At 41.4% G+C, this 18,623-nt stretch overlaps 1 protein-coding gene across 5 annotated transcripts in view; it reads left to right on the forward strand.

The window, feature by feature from the left end:
* The window catches only part of thsd7ab (thrombospondin, type I, domain containing 7Ab), a 135,611-nt gene extending 119,470 nt beyond the window's left edge, over positions 1-16,141 (forward strand). For 2 of the 5 annotated variants that reach the window (XM_076736430.1, XM_076736432.1), the window contains 6 exons: positions 2,402-2,575; positions 5,142-5,234; positions 6,423-6,505; positions 7,553-7,766; positions 9,975-10,062; positions 10,252-10,527. In XM_076736430.1, the coding sequence (XP_076592545.1) occupies positions 2,402-2,575; positions 5,142-5,234; positions 6,423-6,505; positions 7,553-7,766; positions 9,975-10,062; positions 10,252-10,396 (797 nt within the window). In that variant the 3' untranslated portion in view covers positions 10,397-10,527. Of the gene's footprint in view, positions 1-2,401; positions 2,576-5,141; positions 5,235-6,422; positions 6,506-7,552; positions 7,767-9,974; positions 10,063-10,251; positions 10,528-14,240 lie in introns of those variants that run through there. The other 3 variants (XM_076736431.1, XM_076736435.1, XM_076736433.1) reach the window with 3 other exon arrangements.
* Positions 16,142-18,623: the final 2,482 nt, after the last annotated feature.

Here is an 18,623-nt window from a genome sequence, read left to right on the forward strand (position 1 = left end):
TTTGGTTCGTCATTGATCGTTCATCATTCAATCTCTAAAATATAGATGAGGAAAAAATATTACCCTTTTTTCAACCCACGACTCATTTAAAAGTACCACAGTTTGAATTCGTTGTATATTTTAAGAGCGTGTGGCATGTGTTTCCACTGGCAGATTTCTCATTTTGCAGGGGGGAAAAAAAAAACCTCATCAGATGTCTGCTGGTCCCTGAGATGGAAAACACTGAGAAACGCTGCCCTAGATAACAAGTCAGTCCAACCCCTTTTGCCAAACTGCAGGAGCACTGAAGTATCAAACGGCAATCAAAAGCACAGACTGTTTTCTGTGCAGGGAGGTACTGTAGTGTGATTTGGTAGGAAATTCAAGGGCTGTTTGTGCAGGACCGGGAACAGCTTGGGAATTCTGGCAGGTTGCATCCACACATGCACCCACGCTTTCATGCACTGCCACCCTTGACCCATGTACTATTTCTCCTGCTGTTTGACGAGCTGCAGTTGTCAGCTGTGATCAAAACCATCCCACCTTGCATTTCCAACTCATGCCTTGGTCCTCCTGAAACGCTTCAAACGTCTTAACCGCCCTGACACGAGATGTAAACACACATTCTGTATCTCAGCCGCATACGTTTAACCTCACCCAGGTTAAACAGGATGAATAAAAGAGGTAAAACATTTCTACCCGCACACCCACACTAAAGCTGCAGTGCAGACATTTTGGCTGATCTGAAACAGTTATTTTAAAAGTCAGATTAAAGGAAAGGAAACAGGAAGGAACAATAAGTAAATTAATCAATCTGAGTAAACCTGTGTGTGCATTCTGAGATAATACTAATTCCCTCAGGTGAAGAGGCCCCGAGGGCAGAACCTGGTCACCTTTAAGTCTTAAACTCTGCAGGAGCCAATCTGAAGAGGCTGCCTGAGGATCTGAGGCTGTCCACGCAGCCTTAAAGGAAATTAAATGATTTGTGATACAGCTCAAGGCCAGTTTAATACGGGTCGTAGGGCCGATATTTCAAAGATTTCACATTGAACAGGTAACAGTGAGGAGCTGGCAGAGAGATGTCGTTCAGTTTTTGAGGATTTCATTTCTGCCTGCTTCATTGAATCCGATTAGTTGCAAGTTGGCAAAAACAATAAAGGCCTTAATTGTAGTCAATCTTTAGTCTATACGCATTATAAGAACTATAATAACAATGATCTTTGTATAAATAAACAAATAAATACATGATCTTTATACAAATGTGCCACCATTATTATCCTACTGTGGAGTTAGAACAATGTGCCCCCTCAATTAACTAACGGGTCGTTAAAACGCCTCAGTACAGCTCGCACACTATGTCTGTGCACAGTAATGAGCTTTTTGGCCTCTCGCTTAAAATCAGACGACTTTTTTCAATCTCCTCTGGGGTCTGTGGCTCAGAACTAACAGCGTTCACTGCTTGGGGTCCTTTCTGCCATTCAGCTTGTTTCATTAGAGCTTAGGCTTCCAAAAAACTTTTGAGTTTACAGCAGGTGAACTTCAGCTTCTTCTTCAGCTGCTTCTAAGATGCTTCCACCATTTCTGCTCAAGAATAAACTAAATGTTGGACCTTTATGTCTAAACCAGGCATTCAGGGCTGTGTTTGAACAGAGGCAGGGAAAAAAATAGTGCGCATGTACGTTTCCAGTTTTGTATTCAGATTTCTTCACCTAAATATACGCAGAGTTTTATACATTTGGCCAGGACCGGTGCTTGGTCCTGAGTGGTGAAGACAGGAGGGAGGCATCAGAGGGGCAGAGGTGGAGGTTGGTGAGGTGGGAGGGAGCCTGGTTTTGAGGGGCTTTGTGAGAGAGAGCCGGTGGTCACAGGAGGCGAGCAGCAGAGTTCTGGATGTTAATTTAGGACTTTGGATGACAAGCCGTGAAGAAGCAGCAGAGAAGAAGAGTGATGGGCGGAGACAAGCTCCATTTTTTAGGTTGTGGTGATTCGATTGACATGATGTTTGAAGTGGAAGCTGCTGTCGAAAACAACTCCAAGGTTGCAGATATGTGGGAGGGAGACAGAGTGGAGTTTATCATTTCAGTTTTTCTTTTTTATTGATTTATTCTTTAATTTAAAATGTCTTTATGTCGAGGAATTATGGAGCAGCTGCTCGGAATTCAATTTGTTTTAATTTACAGAACGGTTTGTTAAAACACAATGTGAGGAGAATCACTTACTAACTCCTTATTGGGAATGCTTTTCAATAGAGATGTAGCTAATAATTCTTTTCATTATTGATTAATCTGCACATCACAACTTCCTCCAAGGCGGCGTCTTCAGATGCTTTTTTTTTTTTTTTTTTTTTATAACCAACTCAAAGATATTCACATTAGAGAAACTGGAGCTTTCATAACCACGCACCAACTCTCTGTCCCTGCAGGTGAATGCTACCTGATGGAGTGGTCAGACTGGAGCCCGTGTGTGAGCATCTGTGTCAAGGGGGCCGGCGTGGACTTTGGTTCGGTTCAGGTTCGCTCACGAGCTGTTGTGGCCCAGGAGCCTGAAAACCTGCAGCTCTGTCCTGACCAGGCTTGGGAGTCTCAGCCCTGCACAGGTGAGAAAAGCCCCTTGGATGAGTGAACTTTGAGTAGTTTATCATTTTGCTTTAGCTACATATTCCATATACGCACGATCCTGGAGAACTGAAGTCAGACAGAGGAAAAGACGATGGAGAGCTTGTTAGAGCATCAGGGGGCCAACACAGAAGGACACTTAGATTCAGAGTCGTACCTGCAGGCTGTTTAGTCTTCTATCCATCTGAACTTGCATGCTGGACTGTCAAAGAAACTGGAACAGCAGAGGAGAAGCCCACAGAGAGAAGAGTTTGAGTTTGAGGAGAAGAGATGGGGGGGACTGAGCTGTGAATACACCACATCGGGGGGGTACAGAGCTCCAAATACAGATGAAAACAACTAAAGCGCTAACTGCGAGCTATCTCTGATTTTCCCTGTGTGCACCGGGTCAATTGGCGTTTTCCCACATGGGATTTCTTGCTTCAGATCTCTAAACAGAGGAAACCCCCACACTCATTTGCTGATGTGATATCTGTGGCTCCCCGGGCGCATTAATCACCCATTAGGTGCAGTACGGGTTGTGAATCACCGCTACCGAAGCTCAGCATCAACACATCAGAGCAGCCGCCCTCCTCCCTCGCCTCCCACGCTTCCTCTCCTCCCTCCCTGGCTACCGTTCACAGCCCCACAACAGTCTTCACCAGCCTGACCTGGTTTCACAGCATCACTCCAGGCCCAGGGGGAGGAGTGGCCCAGCCAAGACCAGTGAAGGCGGAGGAGGAAGAGAGAGTGGAGGGAGGTGACGAAGAAAGGGAGGCTAGGGACAGACGGAGACGGATCAAATAGGTGCATTAAAAATGGCTTTTGTGGGGGCGCCTAGGTAGCCTAATGCTTAAGGCTGATAGCACATAACCAGTTGAGTTCCCGGTTGAGGGATCTTTGTTGAATGTCATATCTCTCTCCATGTTTCCTGTCTCTCTTTAATGGCCTCTGTGTGCTCCTGTTATCTGTATCTGGGCTTTGTTTGTGCCACACATTCACATTCAACTAGTCGCTAACAGGCCGAGTGTGCCCATTCTCAGCAGTACATGTGATCTCATTAGTGATTGAGTGTTATCTCTGGTTAGGAATGAGTCCAATTTCCACCAACATCACAATATAATATAATGCAGGTTTAGCGTCACATGTCGCCAATTATTCTACTAATCAGTTAAGAAATGAAAAAGAAAATACTAATATGATCAGTTCTTTATGTTTTTGTTTTTGTTTTTTTTTTACTGCATAGGTGATCTGAACTCATAAACTTTATCCAAATCAAGCTGAGGATCCACAGAAAATATGAGTAACACTGGGGACGGATTTGATTTTTAAAAAGACTCTTGGGCACAGTACTGCTTTGAGCTAAATGCTAACATCAACATGCTAATATCATCCTTATGACAATGCTAGCATGCTGACATTTTGCAGGTATAATGTTTAGCATGTTAACATTGCATTAATTTTGCAGACATTTGTTGAAAAACTAAAGTATTGGATGAGAAATTGTAACCAAATACTTCATTCAATGGAGAGTATGAATATCTTTATTTATTAATATGTTGAAAATAAGAGAAAACTTTGACTTCCTGTTGGTGCTAGCATGGCTTAAGGCTTAAATTCAGGTTTAATTTCTGTGTCAGCAAACCTGAATGGCAGCTACTATCTTCACTCATTGGTGAGCATTGGGTTTGGATGGTGCCTTTCATGGCAGTTCCACCTGCACAGGTGTGTGAGTGTGTGTGACAGGCACCCTGTAAACCGTGTTGATCTATACAGTGAGTCCATTTGTTCTAATGAATCTTTTTTAAGTTAATTGGCTTGAAAATGAGCCATCTCCTCTAATGTAACTGAGGGCTTTACAGAGGCTTTCATTGATGTTACAGAGACCTGTGATATTTTTGGGCTAACACGATTGCTGCTTCCAGAGCGGCTCTTCCTCTGAGAAACGTTTCTATAGTAGTAAAACTCCAATCCGCTCATAAAATTTGGTGGGAAGTGCCGGCTGAAGCCAGTGATTCAATGATAACTTGACACTTTTGAGGAACGGCCTCAGCTGCACCGCAGCGAGAAAAAAGGGAAGAAATTGGGAAAGTGAAGAACATAAAGGGTGAAGTTGTCTGAGCCGCAGACAAATCGGCCCGTGAAAGCTGCAGATAGAGCTGTGCCATCGACTGGAGCGGTGATGCTGTACCCAGGCCTGCGGAGAATAGATCTTTCCTTTGTTCAAGGTTAAATTGTTCATTTACGCTCGGCGAATGGGCCGGACTGGTGATTGGTTACACAGGACTCCTTTGGGAAATATGGTCATTTACTGCACTGATGGAGATATTGATAAAGTCATAATAGCATTGATAGAAAGCCATTAAGGAAAAGCTCTTACTGAAGATTAAAACATTGAACTGGACCCTTCTGTGAAGACACACTGATAGTGATATTATATGACAGCAGCCTATTATACAACCATAACGTAGCAGCTGCTTTATTAATCTGTCACTCATATGATTAATGCTGTTCTCTGCAGACTGTACAGTCTGTAAAGATGTTGATTGTTTTTTATTCTGCTCTCAGGAGGTGAATGTTACGAGTACAAATGGCTCAGCAGCATAAACTCCACCCGCCCTCTTATCTGGTGTCAGCGCTCAGATGGACTCAATGTCACCGGTAAGTCTCACAGAGGCTTATATTATAGCACATTAACAAGTTTTGGAGAACTGGGTCAATAAGGCAGCTTAGCCTTTAAGTGTATGATGAGAAGAAAAACACACATTTTCCCCGTGTGCTGCTCAGCAGTGGTTCCCAACCGGAGGTCAGATTCAATCTGGTGTGTCTCAAAATGATTAACAAGGCAGGAAATATGAAAAAAAAAAGTCTCTGACGCACAGAATTTGGTTTGAAGAGACTTTACTCCAATGTTTGCCTGTTATTCATGTGAATTACTGGATGATTTTACCTTTTTGGGTGGCAAAAAGTCCATCACAGTTTCTTAAAGCCAAGGCTGATGTATTTAAATTTCTTGTTTTGTCCGAGCAACAATGCAAAGCTCATTTAATATTCAGTTTAATTTAACGAAAGATGAAGAAAACTAGCAATTATTCACATCTGAGAGGCTGCATCCAGAGATTTTTTTGGGCATTTTTTCTTAAAAGAAATGACTCAAACATCTCTGAGCCACTGATTATACAACTAATTACTTCAGCTCTAAACTGTCTTCAAATTAAACCAAGAAAAGTCCATTTTTGGCTGGCCTGGGTTCAGTCTGCGGACATGTACGACTGCAATGAGCAGTTTGAAGTAGACCTTGTTTTATTTTACAGCCTCAGAACATTTGGGAAACACTGTGTTGAATGATAAGAAGTGTCTCTGAATCTGGCGTCAAAGTCAGAGTCTGAGATGTAGCAGCAGCTCTAAAGATCAGTAGTGAGTCTACATCAACGAGTGGCAGTTTTATTAACAGAAGAAAGCAAAAATTTACACAAAAAATGTCAGAAACATAACACCCTGTTCTAAAAAAAGCAGATAAGAAGCGAAGGTGGTGGGCGATGGCAGCCTGTACAGCTATTCATCCCGGTATAACACAGGAACACGTGGCTGCTCACCTAAAATAGTTTCAAAGATAAACCTGGCTGCATCAGCTGGATTGACTTACAGGTCCCTCTCTTTCCATTTAAAATCTGCATGAATGTACAGGCTGTGCTTTTACTATGAAAATGTTCCTTATTTGAGGTAACACCAGCACGCAGCAGCAGAGAACAGCGCTTCCACCGAAACACACAGATGATGTTGACATTCACAGTATGCCTCTGAAAACATGCTGTCCTCTGTTTGATTCTGATGTCGGTCCACCCTCAGGAGGTTGTCCTGCGATGAACCCTCCAGTGGACAACAGCTCCTGTGACCCTCCCTGTCTCATGCCAAAGTCTTTCTGCAGTGAGGTGAGCAGCTCTGTCTTCTCATGCGACCAACTCGACTGGAAATCAAAGCATGAAAATAAAATCTCACAGAGAAATACTTCAAAGATGCATGATAGAAAAAAACAGAGTAAACAGAATAAAAACAATAAAAAGACATAAAGCTGAAAGCACATGTCCTCTGGATGAATGGCAGCCTCTGTACTCACTGTGACACGGCTGCCAGAATTGAATTTGAATGCAGCAGGGAATGAAATGATGGCAGCATGAAGATGTAAAACCTATTTTCCTGTTGTGTCACTCAACTGTGCTGCATAACAATCAGAAAAAATAAGTTTAACATCCACCAGATACAGCAGCAGCTAAATCTCAAAGTTTATCCAATTTAGCGCGTGTGTGTGTGTGTGTGTGCATGCGTGTGTTTGAGTGCACATGCACGCGTGTGTGTATGTGTGCGCGCGCGTGCGTATGTGTGTGTACACAAATATAAGCTGGTTATCAGCTGTATTGTTTGGTAGAACCAGCAGACTTAATAACCACAGAATAAGCAGGTCAGAATGATCTGATGAGAAGTGGGTTTAGACCTCTGAGGTCACTTCAATCCAGCATTATAAAGCTTCACTCGGTTGCCAGTTTATTAGGTACAGCTAGCTAAAAGTAAAGCAGTTTGAAACAGCAGTCCTGCTTTGAATCCAACCGTCATGATGGATTTAATGTTCAGTTTTTGGCATTTGTTGATTCAGCTTCACAGTCACTGTGGAGGCTCGAGTTTGTGGTTCTGGCAGGTTTTTCTAATACGTTGCTGCCTCATTTATATCAATTAGGCTAAATAACTGAAACTGCTCTCTGTATAATGAACACAGCTCACAAATTGGTGTGAAATGTTTTTTTTTCTGGAAGCTGATGCTTTTATCTAGATTGCATGAATGAGGCGGCACACACGGCAGCTGAGATACCCCCCTTCCATACCAATGTCCACTAAGTGACTGTCATGCCCACCTGGCCCAACACTCCCTAGATGTGCTGTACCTGCAGCTCAAACCAAACGTGATTCTGTGCTGCCCCCTGCAGGCTGCTATGTGCATATGCGAGGAGGGATTCACAGAGGTGCTGTCGCCTGCCGGGCAGCTGGACCAGTGCGCCCCCATCCCCATCCTGGAGATACCCACAGCAGGAGACAAGAAAGGGGATGTGAAGACCAGTCGTGCCATTAACCCCACCCTGCCCACCACCATCCTACCCGGACGCACCGGGCGGACCTGGTACCTGCAGCCCTACGGACCAGGTCAGACCACATGACTCCTTTTTAGTTCAGATCCACCAAAACAAACGGCTGCTTCTCTTCACAGCACTCACAAAAATTTTGAATATACAAAATACAAGAGACTCAGAGCTTTGTTGCCGTCAAGTGAAAACCTTTTAATCTCTTCACTGTCATGTTTTGGGGAACTAACCCTGCCTTAATGTACTCTTCAGAAGCGCCTATTTTCCAGCTGTCAAGCTGTAATTACAGAAAACCACCACATAAAAACGTTTCTGAGTCAGAAATGTGGAGGAAGTCTGGAGGATGGTTGGTTTATATTCTGGGGAATATTAACAAGACTTTGACAGAATAATTAATCTTTTCTGACAACAAAAAGTAGAAATTAAAACACATTCAACAAACGATGACACTAATTAGAGCCTGAATTTACTGCAAATGTGCAAATACATGTTGACAAGTAATCATCCTGCTGAGATAAAGTCCAGTAAATCGTGACCTGAAGGACTGTTTATGCAGGTGAAAGTTTCCACTTTCACTACTGCCTCCATTTTGCGTCAGTGAGCGCTGTGTCTTTTTAATCTAAAGGCTTTTACAGCATTGGCCCAATTTCCTCAACCTGCAGAGCAGCATGTAATCCTTGTGGTGAAGTTAAGAGGTTTTCACAGGACAGCAGCAGAGTGTACTTTACTTTCAGTTTGTGTTTGACAGATTTAGTGCTGACAGCGTCTAATTAACATTAGGTTGAACACATTTGTACTCGCAGCTGTGCATGAAATAAAGCCTGACACATTAAAAACAAAAGACGCATCAGAGGTGTTTCCAGTCTGCTCTGATTCATGCATGAAGCTCGCCGCCTAATCTGAGCTGCTGCTACGTTAACATCTGAGGACCGAGTGTGCTCAGAGCAACAGAAACATTTAGGATGCAACACAACAGCTTGAGTGAACGTCTGTCAGGAGCAGCCGCTTCCACGAGCCATCACATACAGTAACCTCTGTGTCGTTTATCTTCCAAATGTTTGTTTGTTTTTGCGCCACACTTCTCGCTGTTACACTCCGTTACAGTAAGGTCTAAAACATGTTTTTGCATTTTGAGAAAGATAGAGGTGAAACTGCAGCTCACAATTTACAGTGTAATTTCATTATGGTGCAGAACAGTGAGGGCCATTATGGTGCAGAACAGTGAGGGATGAACTCCGGTCTTTTATTGAAGTAAAAGCAGTAGAAGTACACAGTGTAGTCGTGCATTCAGTACTTCACTTAAAGGCATACTACGCAGTTACTGTTTGTAAACACAACATTCGGCTCGACACCCCCAGAAACACACAGCTGCTACAGACGCTGCTGGCTACTCCTGCAGGAACGTTGCATTTGTTTTGATGGGGAAGCAGATAGTTTAGCAAGCTAAGCTAACCGCCAGCACCAACCCAGAGGTGAAAGCAACCTCAGACTCGCTCGATTTGGAACGAGCTTTGTCCTCTTGGTGTTCACTTCGCTGTATGTGCATATTTTCTGCGCTGTGTCCACCTTTTTTGTAGCATAACAGCAAAAGAAGAAGAAAATGATAAGATACGGGAAAAGTCAGATAAATACACACCACACACTTCACACATCAGGAGTGATGATTGATACGAGGGATTACTTTGGTATGAGTGCGTACTAGTTTTTTTAGGAATATCCTACATAGTACAAATTAAAAGCATTAAAATATATCGAAGTACCAAAAGTAAAAGTACTTATGCAAAATGCTAAATGATGATTATTGATGCATCACTGTCTTTTACAGCAAGTGAAGGTGCAGCTAATTTCAAATCATTTATGTACTGCAGGTGGATTCATTAATAAAAGTACATCATTAATTAGTTGCTTATATTCTGTATTAAGAATCTGACTCTAACCAATTAAAGCTGTCAAAATAAATTGAGTGGAGTAGAAAAATAAAGTAAATACTGGAAATAAGAAGCTCAAAATTAAGTACAGTACTTGAGTAAATGTACTGCGTTGCATCCCAGCAGTGGTACCTGAATCCTGGTTATTTCCTCCAGTTGGTCTCGTTTTCTTCCACTGTTCCTACATTAGCACCTGTCTGAGCTGACTGACACCTGATTCATTCAATGAAATTACACTGTAATTTGCCATCACAGAATAAACTGTTGCAGCTTTGAATGGCCGCTGGTGGCGTGTTGAAGTGTGAACAGACAGACAAACTGACGAGCCTCCTCCTCCACAGATGGGAAGCTGAAGATGTGGGTGTATGGTGTAGCAGCCGGAGCATTTGTGCTCCTCATATTCATAGTGTCTATGATATACCTAGCTTGGTGAGTTGACCAGTTTAATTCCCCCTTTTTATCATCATTGTCATTCATGAACGCAAACCCTCCTCATTGTTCCCTCCCGCTCTGAGTCAAAGCGCCGCTCCCTGTCGTCCGGCCTCCCTCACGTCACCGTTTTTATTTGTCTTTTTATTTCCTCTTTGCTCCCCTCATGCCGTCCTCTTGTGAGAGCAGCAGCTACTGTGCCAAAGTGTATCGCTGTCTTAAGGCCCAAGAGTCTGACACCAATGGGACGGCAGTCTGGATGGGCCAAAATGCACATGAGATGACTTACACCTGTCCCGATTGCCAAGAGCTGGCTCAAAGCAGCAGCAGCTAATGAGGATGTGGAGGGTTCACCCCCCCCAACACCCCCCCCCAGTCTAAGTGTCTGCAGTCATTGACCTTTCCCTGTGACCTCTCTGAAGTGTCACATGTCCTGCCTGACTAGAGAGTGAAGGTGCTGGTGCAGGTGAGGACAAACCATCCAGGAGTAGCTCTTTTTAGTCCTTGTAGATTTTTTTAGACCCTATAGATGTTTAGCTGTTGACTGTATGTTTAGATAAAAGGTCTTTGACTTGATCATTAGTTCAGTTCTGTTTATATGTTTGGAGGTGACCCACATCTGATTAATGAGTTCACACCTGAACTGACTGTAATCACTCTAATCACTGTAGTAGAAATGAGACCACACAAGCCAAACTGTCATCGTAACTCGAGGTAATAATGAAAATAATAATTTTATTTATAACTTTCCAAAACAAAATTACAAAGTGTTTACATGGTTTAAACAGGATTAAAACATTTCAGGACTAAGACAAGTAAAATCAGATACAGGAAACCGTTAGCTTAGCTTAGCATGAGGACTAAAAATAAAAGGAAATAGGTTGCCTGGCCCTGTCCAGAGTTTAAAAATACAACTATAAACACCTAAAATTCACTAATTAACACATTATATATTGTTTGTTAAATCTGTACAGAAACCCCCGTTTCCAGACTTTATGCTAGAATGCTAAACTAAGCTAAACTAAGCTAGGCCTCTCCAGCTTCACATTTTGTGGACAGACATGACAGTGAGTCTGAATCTGCAAAGTCAATAGAACTCATATTAATGCTGTGAGTTAAATACATCATTTCCCTCTGAGCTGTCCTGGAGTTGATGTATTAATTAGCAGTAGTAGTAAATCTTTACTTTTACTCTACTTTTCTTTACCACCTGCTGTAGAATGAAGAATCAAAAACTAAAGACAAACCAAAGTTACTGATTGAAATCACAATTGAAATCTTTTAAAGTTCTTTAACTGCTGCTTTGTGTTGAGATGAAACCAAACACTGAAACATGATGAAGTTTGTCATGTTTTGTTAAACATAAAAACAACATTATAAAAAACGGTATTATTGAGGTATATACTGGCACTGAAGTCACAACAGGTTAAGATAAAGAAGTCTGAGAAACAGTAGAAACGTCTCATCCATATGTTTGGATTATGAACAGTGTAGTATTGTGTGTTACATTGTGATGAGGTCAAACAGCTTCAGTTTACACCTTTTTGGTTATCGTCATTGATTCTGTGTCCACGAAGGCATTTTAAATTTTATTTGAACCTGAAGGTCAGATGAGTTCAGATAAAAGTTGCTCCCAAAGTGTTCAGATGAAAGTCCAGGAGACAAATGCACGTTCCTCTTTACACATGATCAAATATATCTGGTCTCACGTGAGCTCAAAAACTCAGTGTTGTGTCCCTTTAACCAGACTGCGTAAACAGAATGCATTAGCATATTAGCATATTAGCATAGCATAGCGTCCTACTGTGCTACTCTGTCATCAGTCACACATCAGACTGCGTGTTCATACAAGCATGTAACACCTCAGTGTTTGTCCAGACGTAATTACCTGCACTGACACTGTGTGGTTACATCCCCTTGAGCCTGTAAAAGCTGGTGTAGCTCTGTTTTCATTGGTCGATACAGATTTGTTAAAGCTGTAGTAGAAGCACAGATCTCTGAACTCGACAACAGCAGACTGATAGAGATGAAGGAGATTTGAAGATTCCTGCAGGGACTCATTTCTGTACCACAGATCACGTCTAAATCTACAGACTCCTCTTGCCGCCTCTCACCGGCACGGTGTCACGCTGCCCTCCTGTGGCCGAACGAGGAAGTAGGGCAACACGTTCCCTTTATTTCCCTCCCGTTCCATTTCCTGCCAAATCATGAGCTCATTATCCTTTTTACACATTGAACATATTGATGTTTTTCTCTGTTTTCAGCTTTGAACAGTCACAGTGTATAAAATTGGATTTGGACTCGTTCTTGTATCTGTAGGAAGACTCAGAGCTGAATTATTAGTCGATTAACAGTAATCAGCAACTATTCTTTAATCATTGGAACAGTTAACTCCTCAGATGTGAGGACTCACTGCTTATCTTTGACTTATGTGGCATTAAACTGAGTATTTTGGAGTTTTGGACTGTTAGTTGGCCAAAACAAGCTGCATTGTGTTAACTGTCCTCTGAAATGTTAAAGACAGAACGATTAATGGAGACGCTAATAATCAGATGAACTGATAGTGAAGGCGGCTGCAGCGCTGTAATGTCCCAGCCGGCAGACCTTTGCCACAGAGAAAAGATGATTTTTGTTGCTGTTTGTGTGAAAGTCTGCTGATGTCTTGAGCTCCCTCGGTCATGAGTTTGTCAGCTCTTCATCCCAGAAGCTATTCAGAGAAACGTCCCCCGGTGTCTCCTCCGATTGTCTTTACCAGCTTTCCTCAATACTCCAGAGACCATTACATCATGTGTCTCAGGCTTTGGGAGGAAGTTTGGACGTATTAATTGGACTGTGGACACAACAGTGGAATAACTGATATCTGATCGTTCGAATGAGAGCAGAACTAAATATTAGCTTTCCTGTCTTTCACAGCAGTCCCCTAGAAAATACTACATTCTGTCTTACATAATACACCCTATTACTTTGAGACATGATCGTTTAAAGCAGAGCTGACAGAAGCACAAAGCTGGAAATCATGCCGTCTTCCTCTGAAGGTGCTTTTTCCCTCCCTGGAGAGAAAGTAGTAAATGTCTGGCATGTGCACAGTTTGCATGCTCATTAACTCACTAATGACCTTTAATGCTTTCAGACGTTTACTCCTTTTTCACGTGAAAACAAACTGCTGCTGTGGTTCATATCAATCAGTGCAGAACGTCCCGCTGTAATACAGTCAACAGAGAAACAGACATTTTCTGACAGGCGTAGAATCATTTCCAGCTCTCAAACAGTGAAGTTCAGGCAAACTGAGGCTGTTCTGAACATGAAATACCTCCAGTTCTTCAGATCATTCAAAGGAACAGTCATTTTTAAAGAACAATGCTGCTGATATTCTATACTTTTCTTCTGATCAACAAGTTCCTGGAAAAGTCCAACAGTGTTACACAATGATGATGTAATTGATGAGGAAAAAGTTCTTCATTACCATAAAAACAGACTCTAGTTCAGTCTGAGTCGATGCCACATAGACCTGCTGCTTAAATACAGCACTAAATGTGTTAGTCCACTGCTGAAAATAGTCCCAAACACATGTACTGTTTGCTCCTGTGAGTAACATTTACTGAAAACTACAGCAGCCAGCTGTTCCAGGAAAGGACCCTCATTTAGAAACTTTACGTCTTCAGTGGGCATGAATGGGCTTGAAGATGAGTCACAGACAGCGTAGAGAAGACAGGAAGTACTGAGAAACTGACTTAACACAGTGTTGGTTCTAGTCTTTTCATGGGATTTGTTGACAATGAGAGAAATATAAAATAATACAGCTTTACCTTTAAAGGCTGATCATCCATTTGTGTCCACAGGAAGCTTAACTTTCAACAACTGTTAACTGGGACAGTCATTTATTCAATCTTAAGTTTAACACCATTTCTGAGCACAGAGAAGAATGAGAAAGTGAATCTGTTTCTATTTTGTAATTAACAACAAAAAATGAATTTGGAACCACAAACTAAGCATCCAAATGTACTTTAAAGACACCCCCATGGGCTGTTGTAACACACCTGTTTTTCATGAATCCAGCCATGTTCACCTGCAGCACGCAGTGTCACGTGCTGTCACCACACGGTAAGTCTGTGCTGCGGTTTGCTTTCTGGGCGTCATTCCAAGTGTTGCTCTGACTCTGCTCTCATGTTTCCACACAGCAAAAAGCCAAAGAGACCTCAGAGACAGAGGCAGCAAAACAACCGACTAAAACCTCTGACTCTCGCCTACGACGGGGACACGGACATGTAGTCCTCCGGGAGACACTTCACCGAGCACTTCACCTGTCATAGAGACCCACTTCATCACAGCCATTACAGTGAGGGACACGGATGTTTGCAGCGTGAATGGACACAACACAGAGCGAAGAAATGACAGAAAATCCTCTTAGCAGAGACACTGGTGGGGTTTAACCATCTCAAGTAGAGCTCGATTCACTCCCCCTTTTGTTTTGTTTTTTTTAAATATTTTCTTTTGCTAGAGCCTCAGTGACCTCCACCGCGTTCAATGAAATGCCTTTTTTTGCCCCCACACGTCCACATTTGTGCAAAGAAAAGAGTGATTTCAGGCACAGGAAGAAGCCGGGTGCTGCAGACAGACCCAGCTGAACATCCAACTCTTCCCCCGCGCTTTTCTGCTTGTCCCTAAAAACGCTGAGTAGCTGGAGGCTTAGGATGCTCTGACGCTTCGTACGTTGCCAAAAGTCACCGCAGGGAAGAGGAGGAGGGAGAGGAAAATCTCCATAAAAAGGTTTGGATTCCTTTTTCTCAATCCTCAACTGGGTTTTGACTCAAATCTCTTTTACAGTCTTGAACAAAAGGAAGGCACTTCTTCTCTTCTTCTTTTTTTTTTTTTTCGAGGCACACAGGCCTGTGTTTGTGGGATAAACTGATCTGCACGATGCTGATGGAGGAGTTGCCTGCAATCAGTTGTTCGCGGAAACGACCGCCCGCCTGCCTCCACCCTTTCTTTGTTTCAGGCTCTACATTGCACTATATTAGTGCAGCATGATATGCACATGTGACTTCTACCTTCTATTGCCATAAAACACTGCCTCTTCCACAGACAAACCATAAAGCAGAGGAACAGCGACGGGAAGGTCAACAGGAAAACGACGGCAACAGGAAAAGAGGTTTCGAGGCGTCACAATTGACAAAACAGCTGTGAATCTCCAGTAAATATATGTATAGATTTTATTTCTCACAACTGATTCTTTTGGTTGTAGTAAAGTACCTTTTGTGGTTTGTAGATTTCGTCTGGTGTTACTCACTTTATTTCTGCCCAGATGCAATTAAAGATTTAACCATGATATCAGCAGTCGACTCCTTTGAGTGAGTCACCTGCTTTAAAAGCTCAGATTCTTTACTTTGGGACGTTGTGGAAAGCGATTAAAGAGAAAGAAAGACCAATAAATTCAAATCATTCATGTCATGCAAATGTCATTTCTGCCTTACTGACGATAAATAATACGAACCGTCCTGTAATCCAGTTTAATACTTGAATGAGGCCTACAGAATCATGAAGAAGACGGCGTTTCCTTTTCTTTTGAGGTCACTTAGCAAACGTTTAACGTATACGTTTCAGGCTTTCTCACGTAGTAATCCGTATCATCTATCGTTTCTCGCCACCACAGGAGGTGAAATATAGTAAAAAGAAAAAAAAAACAATCTGTACAACAAAATTATACAACATGTTAATAATAAGAGAACATGCTTCTGCTGAGTTCAACGTAAAAACAAACTGGTGTGGAGAATGTTTACTTTTTTGTTGTGGGATTTGTAAATAACCAATTTTTTTATTTTTTCTTTTGGAGAAAAAAAAATATCAAAGTATGTGTACATTTATTTTGTATCGCACAGAAAATGTTTAGTTTGAATATTGCAAAGTGGATGTGTGATATTGCTGACTGTTGTTATCATGATGCAAGTTGTATGTTGTGGAAAAAAAGGAAAGAAAAAGAAGCAGAAAATGACGGAAAGGCTCAGCCGTTTTGTACAGGTTGTTTATATGTATGGAAGAATTACTGAAAATAAATAAGGACACGGTTGTAAACACGAAGAAAGTTAGTGAGACGTTTCTTTCTTTTTTTTTGTCATTTTCTTAATGGATTCACGAGGGAGCAGAATCTATGATTCATTAAAATTAGCATTAAAGGATAACATTGTTTTGCCAGCAGATCCCATGAAAAGACTAAAACCTATGACATGTTCGTGGCAGTTAGTTTTCAGGCTGATGGTGATTTTTTTTTTAACGAACATACCATAATCAATCTTGATAGACTAGTTTTTTTTTTTTTTTTTAAGAGAATTATGAGTGAGATTCTAACTCCTTTTCATTCACCTTTGGAAGTATCACCTTAGAAAAGTTTGATGGAAACTGCAAAATTTGAAAAAACTATATGAAAGGTTTTCACACTCACTTGAGATGGTTTTTGCCTTTTTGCTTCTGTTTTCAAATAAGTCCTGATGTTGCAAACATTTAACTCACATGACCAATCAGCTGTTTAGCTTTTTTTTTTTTTTTTTTTTTTTTAATCTATAGTGATCAATTTAAAGTAATAGATACAAGCAACAGGGCTAAGCGGTGTTAACAGTTTCACAAGAGATGTAAATAACGTACCGTCATGCAATTGCAATGGACTGCAGTGATTTCTCCATCTTGTTTCGAGACAATCCACATCTTAAGCGACATTTCACTGGATCTTTGCAAGTGGTTAACCTAGCAAACAATCGTAGCATAAACATCACCAATCAGCACCGTGGCCCTGAATGTCTGTTGCTCAGTTAATCCACAGGACAATAAAAGTGACGCACCCTAGCAAAAACTAAACGACAATCATCCTGGAGTACCTTGGTACAGAGGTCATGGATCCATACTCTTATATGCTTTCATTTGGTTTCTAGAGTAGAATGACGTCTGAATGATGAAGATGGTTATATCTACAGCGTGCAAAACTATCATTAAAGTTTGAAAAAATGCGCCTCTTCATAATGTAAAAGTCACATCCAACATATGTTCTGATTTTCTGTTTATACGTTTCTCTCGTAATTTCATCTAAACTGGCACAGAAAGAACTTTCCTTCATCTTGTCCATTGTGGATTTCACTTCCTGCCCTCCATCTGGTTTTAACGAGTCATTGTCATAACGTGACTGTAAACAACCTATTAATACCTGTTCCCTCTGAGGAATAAATGTTAAGGTGAGTCATTTCCTAACACAGCCTAAATGTTATTTGAACAGCAGTAAATGGTTGGGGACTATTTTTTGTATAGATTTTATTTCTCACAACTGATTCTTTTGGTTGTAGTAAAGTACCTTTTGTGGTTTGTAGATTTCGTCTGGTGTTACTCACTTTATTTCTGCCCAGATGCAATTAAAGATTTAACCATGATATCAGCAGTCGACTCCTTTGAGTGAGTCACCTGCTTTAAAAGCTCAGATTCTTTACTTTGGGACGTTGTGGAAAGCGATTAAAGAGAAAGAAAGACCAATAAATTCAAATCATTCATGTCATGCAAATGTCATTTCTGCCTTACTGACGATAAATAATACGAACCGTCAGCAATCAGCACCGTGGCCCTGTAAACAACCTATTAATACCTGTTCCCTCTGAGGAATAAATGTTAAGGTGAGTCATTTCCTAACACAGCCTAAATGTTATTTGAACAGCAGTAAATGGTTGGGGACTATTTTCTGCTGCGGATTGATACACATTGGTGCTCCACATGAGATTGACCCCAAATATAAATGATCAGTGTGATTCGTGTTTTTAATGGTTTTGAACAACACTGGAGCTCTACGGCACAGAGGAATGAGATTTATCAGGTTTACAAAACAAACATTTTACTATCATCAGCTCATTGCTTTTGTCTGTTCATGGGTTTTATCAACAACAAGAAAAGTGAAGAATATCATGGGACTTATCATTGGACTTAAGGTGGAACAGTCATGAAATAAGTCTGAAATCATCACAGTCAGTCTCTAAATGGTGCTCAGTCTGCTCTCACATCAACTTGTTAAATTGGCTTCCACCATCTTTACACTGGATGAAATATCAAGTTTTTGGTTTTGATTAAAAGTAAAGAAGTGTGTTTGTGTGTGTGGACATTGTGGGGACATAGATCTGTTTACACATTCACATTGTGGGGACTGACTTCTTTATGGGGACAAAATGCAGGTCCTCGTAATGTAAGTTTAGGGCCAAGACTTGAGCTAAGGTTATAGTAAGGTTAAGGTTAAGGTTTAGGCAAGTAGTGGGTATGGTTATGGTTTGGGTAAGTCTCCAGGACACCAGTGTAAGTTTATACAATGTGGCCAAAAATGATGGAAACGTGACTGTGTGTGTACTCATGTATTACTCACATTGTGGGGACTCACTTCTTTATGGGGACAAAATGCAGGTCCTCATAATGTAAATCATTGAATTTTAGGGCCAAGACTTGAGCTAAGGTTAGAGTAAGGTCAAGGTTAAGGGTTAGGCAAGTAGTGGGTATGGTTATGGTTTGGGTAAGTCTCCAGGACACCAATGTAAGTTTATGTAATG

This window comes from Chaetodon auriga, chromosome 8, assembly GCF_051107435.1.
Source record: "Chaetodon auriga isolate fChaAug3 chromosome 8, fChaAug3.hap1, whole genome shotgun sequence".
Lineage (NCBI taxonomy): Eukaryota > Metazoa > Chordata > Actinopteri > Chaetodontiformes > Chaetodontidae > Chaetodon > Chaetodon auriga.